Source organism: Centropristis striata, chromosome 1 (assembly GCF_030273125.1).
Source record: "Centropristis striata isolate RG_2023a ecotype Rhode Island chromosome 1, C.striata_1.0, whole genome shotgun sequence".
Classification (NCBI taxonomy): domain Eukaryota; kingdom Metazoa; phylum Chordata; class Actinopteri; order Perciformes; family Serranidae; genus Centropristis; species Centropristis striata.
In genome coordinates this window covers 36,825,277-36,838,907 of record NC_081517.1, presented here as the reverse complement: position 1 = coordinate 36,838,907, position 13,631 = coordinate 36,825,277, and the positions used below count along the sequence as shown (strand labels likewise).

General features: G+C 37.5%; 1 protein-coding gene across 1 annotated transcript; it reads left to right on the top strand.

The window, feature by feature from the left end:
• Positions 1-738: 738 nt before the first annotated feature.
• glb1 (galactosidase, beta 1) lies at positions 739-13,409 on the top strand. The gene is made up of 16 exons (XM_059342487.1): positions 739-989; positions 3,315-3,484; positions 5,589-5,739; positions 6,260-6,320; positions 6,783-6,877; positions 6,988-7,168; positions 7,705-7,763; positions 7,853-7,974; positions 8,250-8,290; positions 8,428-8,540; positions 9,559-9,633; positions 9,758-9,847; positions 9,973-10,086; positions 11,008-11,139; positions 11,340-11,573; positions 12,618-13,409. The coding sequence occupies exons 1-16, from the start codon at positions 924-926 to the stop codon at positions 12,870-12,872; spliced, it is 1,959 nt and encodes a 652-aa protein (XP_059198470.1). The 5' UTR covers positions 739-923; the 3' UTR covers positions 12,873-13,409.
• The last annotated feature ends 222 nt before the right edge of the window (positions 13,410-13,631 follow it).

The following is a 13,631-nucleotide window of genomic DNA, read 5'->3' as shown; positions in this document are numbered from 1 at the left end:
ACTGTTTTATCGAAGCATCAACATAAGATAACCGAAGTTTGAGGATGTGAACTTTTTTTTTTTTTTTTGAAAATTAATATTCGGGGCTAATTAAAAAACATCCGGGGCTATAGACCCCGTACGGTCTGTAAAGCCCTTTGAGGCAAATATGTGATTTGTGATTCAAGGCTATATATAAAATCAAGTCAAATTGAATTGAATGATACTCTGAAAACTCTGAAACCTGAGAATATTTATAGATAGAGAAAAAGCATGTCTAAGGACAGAACAGAACCAACACCCCTATAAATCACAGGGTCACTGAAGCTAAGCTTTCTGGTAAGAGGAACTTCCTTTCTTCCACATAATTAAGCATACCAACTTGGAAATGAAGCAGGCACACAATTCATCCCGAGGTCGCATCTTCCTGTCAGTCAGATACATTACACAGCATAAAACTCATTAATTAATTTATATAAAAGTCCCTCTATATTTAGAGTATATCCATAAGTGCTATACGCATATTGTCTGATTGATTTGTATCTGCATATTTCCATTTAAAAACATCTGATGAGAATAATGAGATATAATAATCTTATCATTTCCAACATTTTTCCCTCTGCTCCACCTTTCCTGCTGTGATTTTCAGTTTGTTTTGCAGGTTCATTTGTTCACACGTCACCTCGCCCCAGGCGCGACACTTCCACCTACTGGCTAAAACGCGTTTGTACACCAACAATTAAAAAAAGAAGAAGAAAAAAAAAAGCGTCACATGATTTCACTTCCGCAACTCATTCTGCCACACTCATTCAAAATATCGCATTGTAGTCGGGGAAGTAAGACCCGCAGCTGACTGTGTTCAAGTAAAAACTGCATGAAAAGCTGCTTTAATAATTATTATTATTTACTTGGAGCGGACAGCACGAGTCGTGTGAGGACTCATCATGTCTCTGTTCAGATTGGGAACCAAACTGCTGCTGCTGCTGCTGCTGCTGCAGTTTGGACATTCAGTAAGTACCTCTGACTTTTTAAAGGTTTTTCTTCTCTGTTGTGGACATTAAAGTAGCTAAACCTGCAGCTTCATCCCAGTAATAGAAAAATAATGATAAAAAACACGATATTTCCGCTTTTATACCACAGAATTTAATAAAAGGAGTGGGACTTCCTGTTAAATGTCATTTAATACACAAACTTACACTACATGAACCTGAATGTGAGTTATTAACATCTTAAAGACTCATATTTTCAGGAGGCTATTATCAGTTCAGTGAAACAAATAGATCTTTGTTTTTCATCTAGAAGTCATTATATATCTACAGTGAATGCAAATGTACTTCCTGTAATCTGTGAGGTCTAAAACACAAAAAGGATATATTTTGGTTGGTAGGAACAGTATCTTTTATTGAAGATTTATGGACTGTCAAGGTAAGCATACGTATGTGAATGACACAAGTCAGCTGAGATGCCAGTCCTGTATCATAAAGACATGAAACTTTAACCTCATAATAGAACAACAGTGTTCTGGATTTGTTAACCGCAAGTAATTAAACTGGGTTTACGACAATTTGCAGTAGTTTCACATTTTCAAAGGGGCTGGGTATCACCACTGATTTCACAAATGTATCTGATTCCAATTCACAAGGTCCCAAGTTAATTCCATATTCAATTAAACTCGATTTGATGAGTGATATTTATGTTATAATACCAATTTCTGCTTAAATATAAAAGGTTCTACAAAAACTCTAACCTGTAACCTGGTGCATTATTAATAATATTAATGTTTAAGAATTGACCCCAAAGCATTAATCTACTATCTCTATTAGGCTACTTTTTATTTATAATGAACTGATTGCAGCAGTTAACACAATAAAGTGCACTACAATAAGTGAGAATGGTGTGATCTGAAAAAATCGCACAAGCTTGATCTTTAGATTGTATTAATTGATTTCAGGTCATTCACAAGAAGGTCATTGTGAATCGGGAAAATCTATTTAATGTAAACCCAGGCCTACATTTACATAGTAATTCAGGGAGTTAAATGACTGTTGTTGTTGTTTTTTTGTTGTTGTTAATTTTTTTTTTTACATTTTTTGTGCAGTTAATTACTGAGACTACAAATATCATGGGGCCATAAAAGGAAAGGAACTTTTTTTTTTTTACCTTTGCTTTGCTACTGTAATTAAAGAAAGAAGTGAACAGAAAGTGAAATCCCCAGTTCACCTGTGAAAAATACTTGGCTATAGTTTTTTGAGGTTTATTTAAATAATAAGAATGCCATTGAAGATGCCATTTAAGTATTGACAATTGCTTTTTATTACCAATGCTGAGAGAAAGTAGCTTCCCCAAAACTTTGGAACACAATATGAACTGACTTATGACGATCTCAAAAGTTTACAGATTAATTAATTCAAATTACTGTGACGTAAATTTCTTTTTACATATTTTTTTCATCTATAATGATTTATACTAGAGGGGGGAAAAAAAATCAATACAGCATAAAATAATGATATTTTGCGTGGCAATATTATATCGATTCATGGCCGGCAAGTATCGACATTTAGCGTTACGACGATTTTCGCCGGGTTTTTTTCTTCCCCAGAGGCCGTATGGGGCTCATTTTAAGTAATATAGCCTATTAGAGATGATGTCATATGAAACTAGAAGATCTAAGGAATCCATAGGCAGGATATCATGTCGGGAAGTTGTCGAAATAACGCTTCAAAGTTAGGCTTTTTTATGTTTCATGCAAAAAAAATTCAGAGCAGTGAAGCAGTTGTTGTCGTCCATACATGTTTAATATCAGTTCAGTAAGTCTGTGGGTTTGACTCTCATTGTGGAGAAATAAAAAGACTGAAGCGAGATGAATAGACTGAGAATTTTCTTATATTTCACAAAACAATTCTTGATTAAATTTAATTTTGTGGACACAAAATGCAGTTAAACAGTTAATTCGCAATATATTGTATCGCAATGCTCAACATATCACAAAATGCATAAAATCGCAATAATATCGTATTGTGACTCAAGACTTGTGACAAAATTGTATCGATAGGCCTCTGCTGATTCCCAACTCTACTTTATAGATTACATTAACAAATCTAAAATCTGCAAATGTGTTTAATACATCTCTAAAATCTTGTTTTGATACATTTTTCCTGTGTCATTCTTTCACATAAAAGAATCACACAAATAATAAGACTACAGAAGTGTAAAAATGAAGTATTCCAGGGGACGTATATGACGGGGTTGCCGCTGTATTCTCTATTTTTGAAGGGAATCTTGGCTGGAAAAAGTTTGTAAACCTCTGAGTTAAATGCTGATGTGTTGACCTGCAGCTCGGGGATCCTCCTTCATTCAGCGTGGATTATCAGAACGACTGCTTTCGGAGAGATGGGGAAGAGTTTCGTTACATATCAGGAAGCATCCATTACAGCAGGATTCCCAGAGTCTACTGGAAGGATCGGCTGCTCAAGATGTACATGGCAGGACTGAATGCCATCCAGACGTAGGAACCCTCAAATCTTTCCTCTTTATGCTTCACTCTGACTTTGGTTTCAATCGCAGGCTGTTGTTGGCACTGTGCCGTATTTTAACTGGCTTCAATAAAACAAACTAATGAATGAAGAAGGGTTTTAACCCTCTGGGACAGACCTGGGCATTAGGCGGCCCGGGGGCCACATCCGGCCCGTTGACTGTCCCTGTCCGGCCCGCGTGAGGTTACCCCGAAATTAGAAATCAATACAACCACAGTGCTTTTATTTTGAAGGCTATTTCATATGTGCGTGCATGGATAAGCACCTGCACAGATTTATCTTGTTAAAAACACTTTGCTTTTTGCACAGAGTAAATAAATTGTTTGTTTACTGCATAACATACATTCTGTATATTGTTTTTGTGGTTTGAATGTATGTTGTGTTTAAAATATATTGGTTTTTAAAAAATTTTACTCCTATATTTGACTAACTCCACATTAACATAGTATTTTCATAACATACATTCTTAACACTAACAGATCTAAAACCATATAATTTACTGCATTTTATAAAGCAATTTAAAGCATTTTATTTTCAGAGTATTGGTCCGGCCCTCCACAGCCTTTACATTATCTCATGTGGCCCCTTGGGGAAATTAATTGCCCACCCCTGCCCTGGGGTCCATGATTGTGCCGTCCTGATCAGATCATGTGACATTCAACAAAAAAAACAGGTCACATGGAGCGCTGCTCTCAACTTCACTACAAAGTACAGACTTGAAACTTTCTACCAGTTTTTGTTTGACATTCCCAGGTCATGTAAAACTAAATATATGATAGTTTTAGTAATATTTGAGCGTTGGTGTAGCTCTCTAATTTGGCACATAGTTTGTTTTGAAGAGATGCAGCTAACAAGTAAAAAAAAAAACTTTTTATATGTTCATATTTGTATCCTGTGTTTACATTTTCAAGTTCCTAAACAGTTCATTGAGCATATTTGTGGTTTTCATTGTAGTAAAAAGTATAATTTTTCAACTCGGATTTCATGATTTTTGGGCTCAATATGTTGATCAAGTTGGTTAAAGTGAGAAAATAACTGTCAGATCATATAGGTGAAGAAAAAATGGATATCAAATATGGGTATAGTAAACATTTTTATGTGGTCCATGAAGGGCAAAATCAAAAGCATTCAAAAACGGCCAAAATAGGCTCAGAGCCCAGAGGGTTAAACTCAGGTTGCCTGAGAAAAACCTGTTCACACTGCTGTGGCTCTCAAACTGTTTGCATGAGGTTGTACTGCTTTCACTCAACACATGACTTCATATGTCAGCCGTCACATGTGCTACAGTTTAGTGATGTTAAGAAATAAGCAACAGGAAATGAATCTGCAACTATTTTAATGGAACTTATCTTTTTAAATAAGTTTTAAAAAAAATCTCTGCCCACAGCTCCTCAAATGTCAATATTTTTTGGTTATTTTGTCTTCTATGGTTGTAAAATGAATATCTTTGGGTTTCGGACTTTGTGATGGACAATTTTTGCTATTTTCTGCGATTTTAGAAAACCAAAATGACAAACTGTTATTTAGAAAATAAGCACAACAGGTTGATCAACAGTGAAAATACATGTTTTTTGCAGCTATAATGCAACTTTACATACATGCTCCTGCTGGGGAAAAAAATCCACTAGGAGGTGAACGTGTCGTTTTATATATTTATAACCCCTAATAGTGGATTAAAAAACAGCTTAATATCTTATATGTTAGTTTTACCTGATTTATCAGTAATTTATGTTAAGATTGCAGCACTACATCTATTAAAAGACAAACAGACGGCATACAAATTCACAAACCTTCTCAAATTGCTGGTATTGAGAGAACAGTGGACATAATTAAAATGCAGTGGACCCAGCACACCTAACATGAATACATGCCTTAAATTTAAACTGAAATTTGGACACCAGTTCACTTTTTCTCGAATGCTCTGGACTAACTAGTACTGCTGTACCCAGGACTCCCTGTTTTAATACGGAGTAGATCTTCCTGGTCTTTTGAGTATATAAGCTAGCCACAGCCTACATGAATAACTGGAGTGTGTCTGTGTGTTTGCATGATAATGACACTTCTTTCACGTTGAAGGTATATTCCCTGGAACTACCACGAGGAGTCTCCAGGCCGATACAATTTCAGTGGAGACAGGGATTTGGAATATTTCATTCAGCTGGCCAGAGACATTGGTTTAATGGTGATCCTTCGGCCCGGACCTTACATATGTGCAGAGTGGGACATGGTGAGTGCAGGTTGTCAGTAAATGTGCACATTTTGAGTTTTTTGAGAGTATTCAGCAACAATTAAAGAAAATAAATACAGAACAAGTTAAACTCATGGCACTTTATACTTCTCACTTCAATGAGAAATCCTGTATTTTTTACACCACTAAATTTATTTGACAGCTATAGTTACTTTTCAGGCAACCCTACAACTTTTAACACGATGATGCATAGTTTTACTGAAAAAAGTGAGATTCTACATGTTTTGGTTATAAAGCAGGTCTAGGTACAAAATAAATACTTTGAAAGTATTAAAATGCTCACTCAGGAGAAATGCACACAGTCTGTATTAGGAGACTGTGCCTTTAAACAAGTAGTCAGGACTTATGTAAGGTTGTGATGTTACAAATATACATTAAACAGGTAGAAAGTGCCGCTACAGTGCATTTACAGAGGCCTTTTTATGTGTTGTTTGATATGGTATGCTATTTACGTTGCACCAAAAACCTGCTGCCATTGTTTGTGTTACTCTGTCACCAGGGAGGGCTGCCTGCCTGGCTTCTCAAGAAGAAAGACATTATTCTTCGGTCTTCAGATCCAGGTGAGAATCAAAGAAAAACTGGATGAATTATGATGAACAGTCACGACTGCATGCTGCAGCACATACAGGTGCATCTCAATAAATTAGAATGTCATAGAAAAGTTTATTTATGTCAGTAATTCAATTAAAAAAAGTGGAAATAACACATTTTATAGGTCCATTACACACAGAATGAGACATTTCATGTCTTCATTTATTTAATTTCGTCTAATTATAATGATTATGGCTTACATTTAATGAATACCTAAAATTCAGTGTCTCAAAAAAAATGTAATGATACTTTTTAAAATTGGTCTTTTTTATGTTTATTATGGAAATGTTGGCCTCTGAAAAGTATGTCCAACTATATGCACTCAATACTTGGTCGGGGCTATTTGACTTGAACTACTAGAAATGGACTTTTCCATGATATTCTAATTTATTGAGATGCACCTGTATAAGTGTATAATCTGTGTGTTTCAGATTACATCGCAGCAGTAGATAAGTGGATGGGGAAGTTACTGCCCATGATGAAGCCTTATCTCTACCAGAACGGTGGTCCTATCATCACTGTACAGGTGAGTCCTGGACTGATCTCTGTTGGTTTGTGTCTGTTGTTGTATATCGTTGCAGAACTCAATTCAAACGGGAAATAAAATCTTCCTCCTGCTGTGCCACCGTTTGGTAGGTGGAGAATGAATATGGCAGCTATTTCGCATGTGACTACAACTACATGCGTTACCTGACCAAACTGTTCCGGTCTCACCTGGGCGAGGAGGTGGTGCTCTTCACCACAGATGGAGCTGGGCTCGGCTACCTCAAGTGTGGCTCAATACAAGGTCTCTACGCTACTGTTGACTTTGGGCCAGGTAGGTGTCAGGTTTCTAATCCATGCAACTAAATTACTAAAAACTAAAAAACAGTAAATATTGATCGTTGGTTAAAGGGAAAGTTTTGATTTTTTTGTTGTGGGGTTGTATGAGGTGCTTATCCTCATATAACAGCTGGTCAGAGTTTTAGCCACAGAAGCTGGCAGTACTAAATGAATGTACTGCTGTGGACGGAGATTTTATTATAAATATTATAACCTTTATTTACCAAGGAAAATCACATTGAGATTAAGAACCTTTTTTTCAAGGGAGACCTGGCCAAGTTAGGCAGCAGTAAATACAAACACATTCAGTGAATCCCAACTGTCTCTTTTGAAGGTTTAGTTATGTTTTGTAAAGGCAATTTGGGATTACATACATGACATGATGACTTACAGTAGTTGAATCTTATTTGAAGTTGTCAGCTTCTTGTGTTTCTCCACACTGACTTAATGTCATGTGTTTGATTAGTCAGGAGTTATGAGGAAATGGCAAAAGCACGTGTGAGCTTATCTCTGTGCTGTGATCCTGTAAAGGTGGGAATGTAACCGCTGCCTTTGATGCACAGAGACACGCTGAACCTCACGGACCGTTGGCAAGTATTTCTTTCGATACGGTTAACAATTTTAAAACCACACTGCAGTTTCTCTCAGACGCTCATAGAGTTTCCTCCTGCGTTAACAGGTGAACTCTGAATTTTACACGGGCTGGCTGGACCATTGGGGGTCACGTCACTCCACTGTGTCATCTGCCAGAGTGGCCAAATCGCTCAACGAGATTCTGGCCATGGGAGCAAACGTCAACCTGTGAGTCTGCAGATTTCTATGACAGGTTTACACACACACACACACACTGAAGGCATATACGGTTGCAACATCAGACTGTGGCATTCACTGGAAGCTCATCAGGTAATGCTGGAAATGAAAACAAGTTGCTGTGACGGTGGCTCTCCAGTCAAGAAAATGATTGGCTTGTAGTTGCATAATGTACATCTGCAAATAAATTTGGTTGAAGAGAGAGAAAGACATTGTAGTTTAGAATCTACATGTGCTTCATTTCAGTTTAATTTCTCTCCTCACAGCTACATGTTCATAGGAGGAACAAACTTTGGATACTGGAATGGTGAGTGCCCTTTGACAGACTGGTTTTATGACATGATGTCATCATGTGACTCACAGCAAAGCCACTTGGGTTTGTCTTGTTGCCAAACTGATTACCTTAAGCAGAAACTCACCTCTGATTGCCTCTTGATACCTCAGGAGCCAACTCACCTTACGGCGCGCAGCCCACGAGTTACGACTATGACGCCCCACTCACCGAAGCAGGAGACCTCACGGAGAAGTACTTTGCAATTAGAGAGGTGATCAAAATGGTAAGAAGGCCTCTAATTTTGCTTTTAAATATCACTTCAGATTTGTTTTACAACTTAAACCACATCATAGAAAGCCCCAACCAATACTAGACAAAGGAGAGAAAAATAATGATAAAATAAGTGAGGACTGACTTATACTTTAAGGTGAATAAAAGTGAATTCACAGCAAATAATGAATACAGAGTTAGATGAAAGTAACAGTATTAACATTAACATCAAGTCTGACTCACTGATCTACTGGACTGTTGCTATAGGACTTCTATTTCCCTCCCTTTTCCTATCTCCGCTATCTAATTTGCATATTTAGGCCACCCAAGATGATTGTGATTGGTTCGAAAAAAATACAAACAACCAAAATGCAGCCAGACTTAGGTGTGCCTATACTAGTCTAGTACCACTGTTAGATGTCCAACTCGAGATGATAGTGTCTATATATTTTTTCCTTCCATTAAAGGGGCTGTTTGTTCATTAATTCATTCATTATCCTTAACCTCTTAGTAATGGCATCCTGACCAAAGAATCATGTCACACTGATTTATTCAAAGCTATTTCTGTTCTTCGTTGACAATAAACAACACAAAAATTGTTGTAGTAGCCTTAGTTGTAGTAGGTTAGTGCATGTGCATGTCAGTGCATGTGAGTCCATGTGTGTGTGCCACTCGCTGCCACTCTGCTCTGCTCTCATACAGCAGTAATAATGCATTTCCAACCCAGGGCATGGAAACATATCGGCCACCTGCTGGTTTCCCCTCAGGTTACACTGTTGGCTCTGGCGTTCCTGTTGCCGTTTTTAGGACCTCTTGCAGTGTCGCTGGCACCCCTTAATGCCGGCTCAGCCACCGCAATGTTGAGAGGCTGCGATCAATATGCTCTGAATTTCTTGCTCAGCCACTTTAAGCTGTTATTTTTAACATCTAGGGCTATTATTAAGATGCAACAACCACAAGTGTTACATTTTTAACTCTTGTACATTCTAGTATATGTCATCTGTAAAAACAAATGTATTTTTTCACAACAGTACCATAAGATACCAGAGGGACCAATACCACCAACTACTCCAAAGTTTGCATATGGGACTGTTGTGATGAAGAAGGTAGTGGACTCAGCCTTTCCTTTTTAGAACCTGATCAAAGCATTAGATATATTTTATTGCTACTCACCAGTGAAGTATTAAAAACATAATGAACAAATACTAAAGCAACCCTCTGCCGCTGCAGCTCCAGACAATAACAGACGCCTTAGAGACACTGTCTTTCTCCGGGCCCATCAAAAGCATGTATCCTCAGACTTTCATTGATCTGAACCAGGTACCATTTAATGTTTCTCTGTTTTATATAAAAATTAATTGTTTGTCAAGTTCACCAGCAAAATGTTGTCATATGATTGAGTTTTAGTTTGTTTAAAATGACCTCCTGTCCCGTTTGTCCTTTAGGCCTTTGGTTACGTGCTCTACAGGACCACTCTGCCTGTTACCTGCAGCACACCGACTCCACTGTCATCTCCGCTGAACGGCGTCCACGATAGAGCGTATGTGTCAGTGGACGGGGTGAGTCTGACAGGCTGACAGAGGTGACCCAGCAAACACTGAGATGTTTAATGACTCGTTGTTTGAATGCCAAAACAAGGTGATTGATCGAAAAACAGATTGAAAATTAGACATTAGACAATGACGGGAACTTTACCTGGCTGTTAGCTGAACGGCCTCCCTGGGTTGAAATATAAAACAAGCCTTTCCAGCTATTTTGCTAGTGTGCATTCAGCAGCTTTAAATATCCTAGAAATCATAGAATACTAAAATAAAATCAGTAAGCTTAACATTTGGTCTTGTACGGGACATAAACTCCGTTTCTCCTGAGTGAAAGTTGTGTTTGACCCATTAATCCATCATGGCTTCATAATGGATTAATGTGTCACTCTTTATACTGACACAGAGATGGAGATCAGAGGAGAGGAGGGACAGTGAGAGGTTAACACTTGCCTCCAACAGTTTCTTTCAGTCAAATTAAAGACATTTAAGAATTCTGTTATTCTACAGTATTGAAAAAGGTATTAAACTAAATCTCTACCAATGAATGAATACCAGGTGCAGCTTTACTTTATGGAACAGCCCCGGACCAGTTAAACATACTGTAAGGCTGGCCACCAAACCTTCTTTGGTCTTTTATAGGCACCAAATGTGTCTGTAGCACCATCATCATTTTACAAATCTAAGATTGGCAGCAGTTCTTCTACAGTTGTGTTGGGTTTCAACAACATTGTACATTTGAGAAATGTAGCTTTTTTTGTATAAATGAGAAAAAAATGTGTAAATTTATATTTTTCATATTAGGGTACAGAAGTGTTGTTTTGTTGTCTGCACTGGAACTTGGAGCGTAGAAAAGGGTAAAAAATTATGCCCTGGTCCGAGTTAAAACATGTAGCAAACATTGAGTATTGCTGATAAAAACCATGCTGATTTCCTCTCAAGGTGGCTGTGGGGATTCTTGAGAGGAACAAAGCCATAACTGTGAATGTGACTGGGAAAGCTGGCAGTCAGGTGGACATACTGGTGGAAAATATGGGCCGAGTCAACTACGGAAAAGACATCAACGACCTGAAGGTTTTATTTTCGTGCTACATTTTAAAAATACTGCCTGGTTGGCAAGGTTTCACTGGAGTTCAGCTTCAGGTTGCACCAGCCTAAAAACACAGAAATTAGATTTAACTGCAACAAAATAATATCTTGTATTTTTTATACATACAAGCTGGGATGTCAGTGTGAATTCTCTGCTCCTCCTGTGTGGTTTCTCTGCTGCACAGGGCCTCGTGTCCAACCTGACTTTGGGGAAAGATACGCTCGCCGGCTGGACCATGTACAGCCTCAGCATCGATGAAGCCGTCAGTCAGGGTCTTCTCGGTGGAACGAAACCAACAGACCCGCCCAAGCCTGCCACTCTCTCGCTTCCAGCCTTCTACGAGGGAAGCTTCATCATTCCTGACGGCATCCCAGCCCTCCCCCAGGACACCTACATCAAACTGCCCAACTGGAGGAAGGCATGTCACCCACACATTGATTAAATTAGATTTAAAGCAATTTTGCCCTTTAAAAAAATCTGCAAAATGTGAATGGAGACCAGTTTTCATGCTTTTTTTTCTTTTTCTTTTTTTTATAACATCTTTCCTACATTTTTAGACCCCAGGGTCACATGCACTCTAATTTAGTTTTGAAATAATAAGATAACTAGAAGGGCACTCAGAGACTGCAGTGTTAAGAAAGTAAAAAATAATTAATTGTTTCTGCCCCGTGATTTAGATCCTCGTTGCATCCGTCCAACGAGTTTCATGAAAATTAGGCCAGTAGTTTTTCCATAATCCTGCTGACAAACAGGCGAACTAACCAAACTAAAATTAGAACCTCCTTGGTAGAGGTAAAACCTTTATAAGACCATTGAAAGAAAATGAATTGTTTAAGTCATACTATATCAAGAAAAAACACCAAATGTTCTGATTGCAGCTTCTCAGATATGAAAATGGGCTTTTTCTACTGTACAATCTTAATCGTAATTTGAATATCTTTGGAAAAAAAAGAAAATTACATCTTTGAGTCAGGAAACTTTTGATAGAATTATTTTTTTACAATATTCTGACATTTTGCCTACTAAACAATTCAGCAAAGTGATCAACAAATAATTACGAAAAGTCTTGGTCACATTATTTAGGGCTGTGAACATTTTTATTTCATTTTAGACCATATTAAGTACAGGTAAATACACATATTATAGAGTTCGAGAGTTCAACTAAATGAAAAAACAATTTAAAGGATCACAATTCAGTTGCCAGACTACCTAAATTAAAAAAAAACAAATGAGAATAAATAAATTAAAATAGTGCTGCAGCAAAATAATATTTTTAATGTGGGGAAACTAAACAAAAGCGTATATAAAATACATGCTGTTTGATTTAATCCTGTCAAGATATTTCTTCCCAATGAAATGATCTGTGAAGGTTTTTTGTCGTTATTTTAAAGAAAGACAGATTCCTAAAACACAATGGAAATAGTGTCCACTAATTAATCAATCCTTTGTTTTTGCTTTTCAGGGGCAAGTCTGGATTAACGGCTTTAATTTGGGACGTTACTGGCCGACTCGAGGACCTCAGGTGACTCTGTTTGTCCCTGCCAACATCCTCAGCACAGCCGCACCCAACAATGTGACGGTCCTGGAGCTGGAGGAGGCTCCCTGCAGCTCAGGGCTGTGCAGTGTTGAGTTCACTGACACGCCCATCCTGAACGCAACAGTCCAGTCTGACTACAAACAGCACAGGAGGCTTTTTGCTAAAGAAGATTTGTTGTGATGAGACGAGAACTCACTGCTCGCTGCACAATAGGAATCAATTTGCACTATTTGCTGATTTTAAAAACTCACATCAGCACTTGTTCTGTGAGCTTGATGTATGTTTGATTTTAAAAGGTTAAATATGTTTTAAAAAAGGGTAATTTCGGACATGACATCAGTGATTGAATGTGTCTTGAAAGTGTTTTTAGCCAATTATTGTATTTAACCATCACATCAACTGTGGGCTTCTCTACCTCACTGATTCTGCATTACACTTTCATTCAAAGCCTTTTTTCTCTTCACAAAGGGATTCTTGCCGATTTAAGCACTGCCAAAACATCACAGCAGCCTGGATTACAAAGAATGTTTTATTTTTATGTGAAAAACACATCAGAGAAATAAATTTATCTATCATACTACTACAGGTACATTGTGGGACTGCTGACATGTAACTTATACTAACTTTAAAATTATTTTCCACATATCGAGAACCTGTCTGATTTTATGTTTTAAAAGCAATTAAAGATTTAAAAAAAAAGATTTGATAATACTCCAATCTTCCCCTGTCTTATTGTGTGATAATATGCTAGTTAGACATATATCTGAATGCATAAAGTTAATCACAGTAAATGACAGTGATTTTTCATGAATGTATCAGTGGTGTTTATACACATGTGGTCTCTATTAGTACCTTTACTGGACATTTCAATAATTGTTTCTAGTGAGACTTGATAAATCATCCCAAGGTAAAAATTTATTTTGCATTGTTTGCACAAAA

Excerpts from the sequence above, each read along its gene's own strand:
- glb1 (XM_059342487.1), top strand. The coding sequence starts at position 924 with ATGTCTCTGTTCAGATTGGGAACCAAACTGCTGCTGCTGCTGCTGCTG. Across the intron at positions 10,087-11,007 it reads CGTATGTGTCAGTGGACGGG|GTGGCTGTGGGGATTCTTGA; the intron begins GTGAGTCTGACA and ends TTTCCTCTCAAG. Across the intron at positions 11,574-12,617 it reads AACTGCCCAACTGGAGGAAG|GGGCAAGTCTGGATTAACGG; the intron begins GCATGTCACCCA and ends TTTGCTTTTCAG.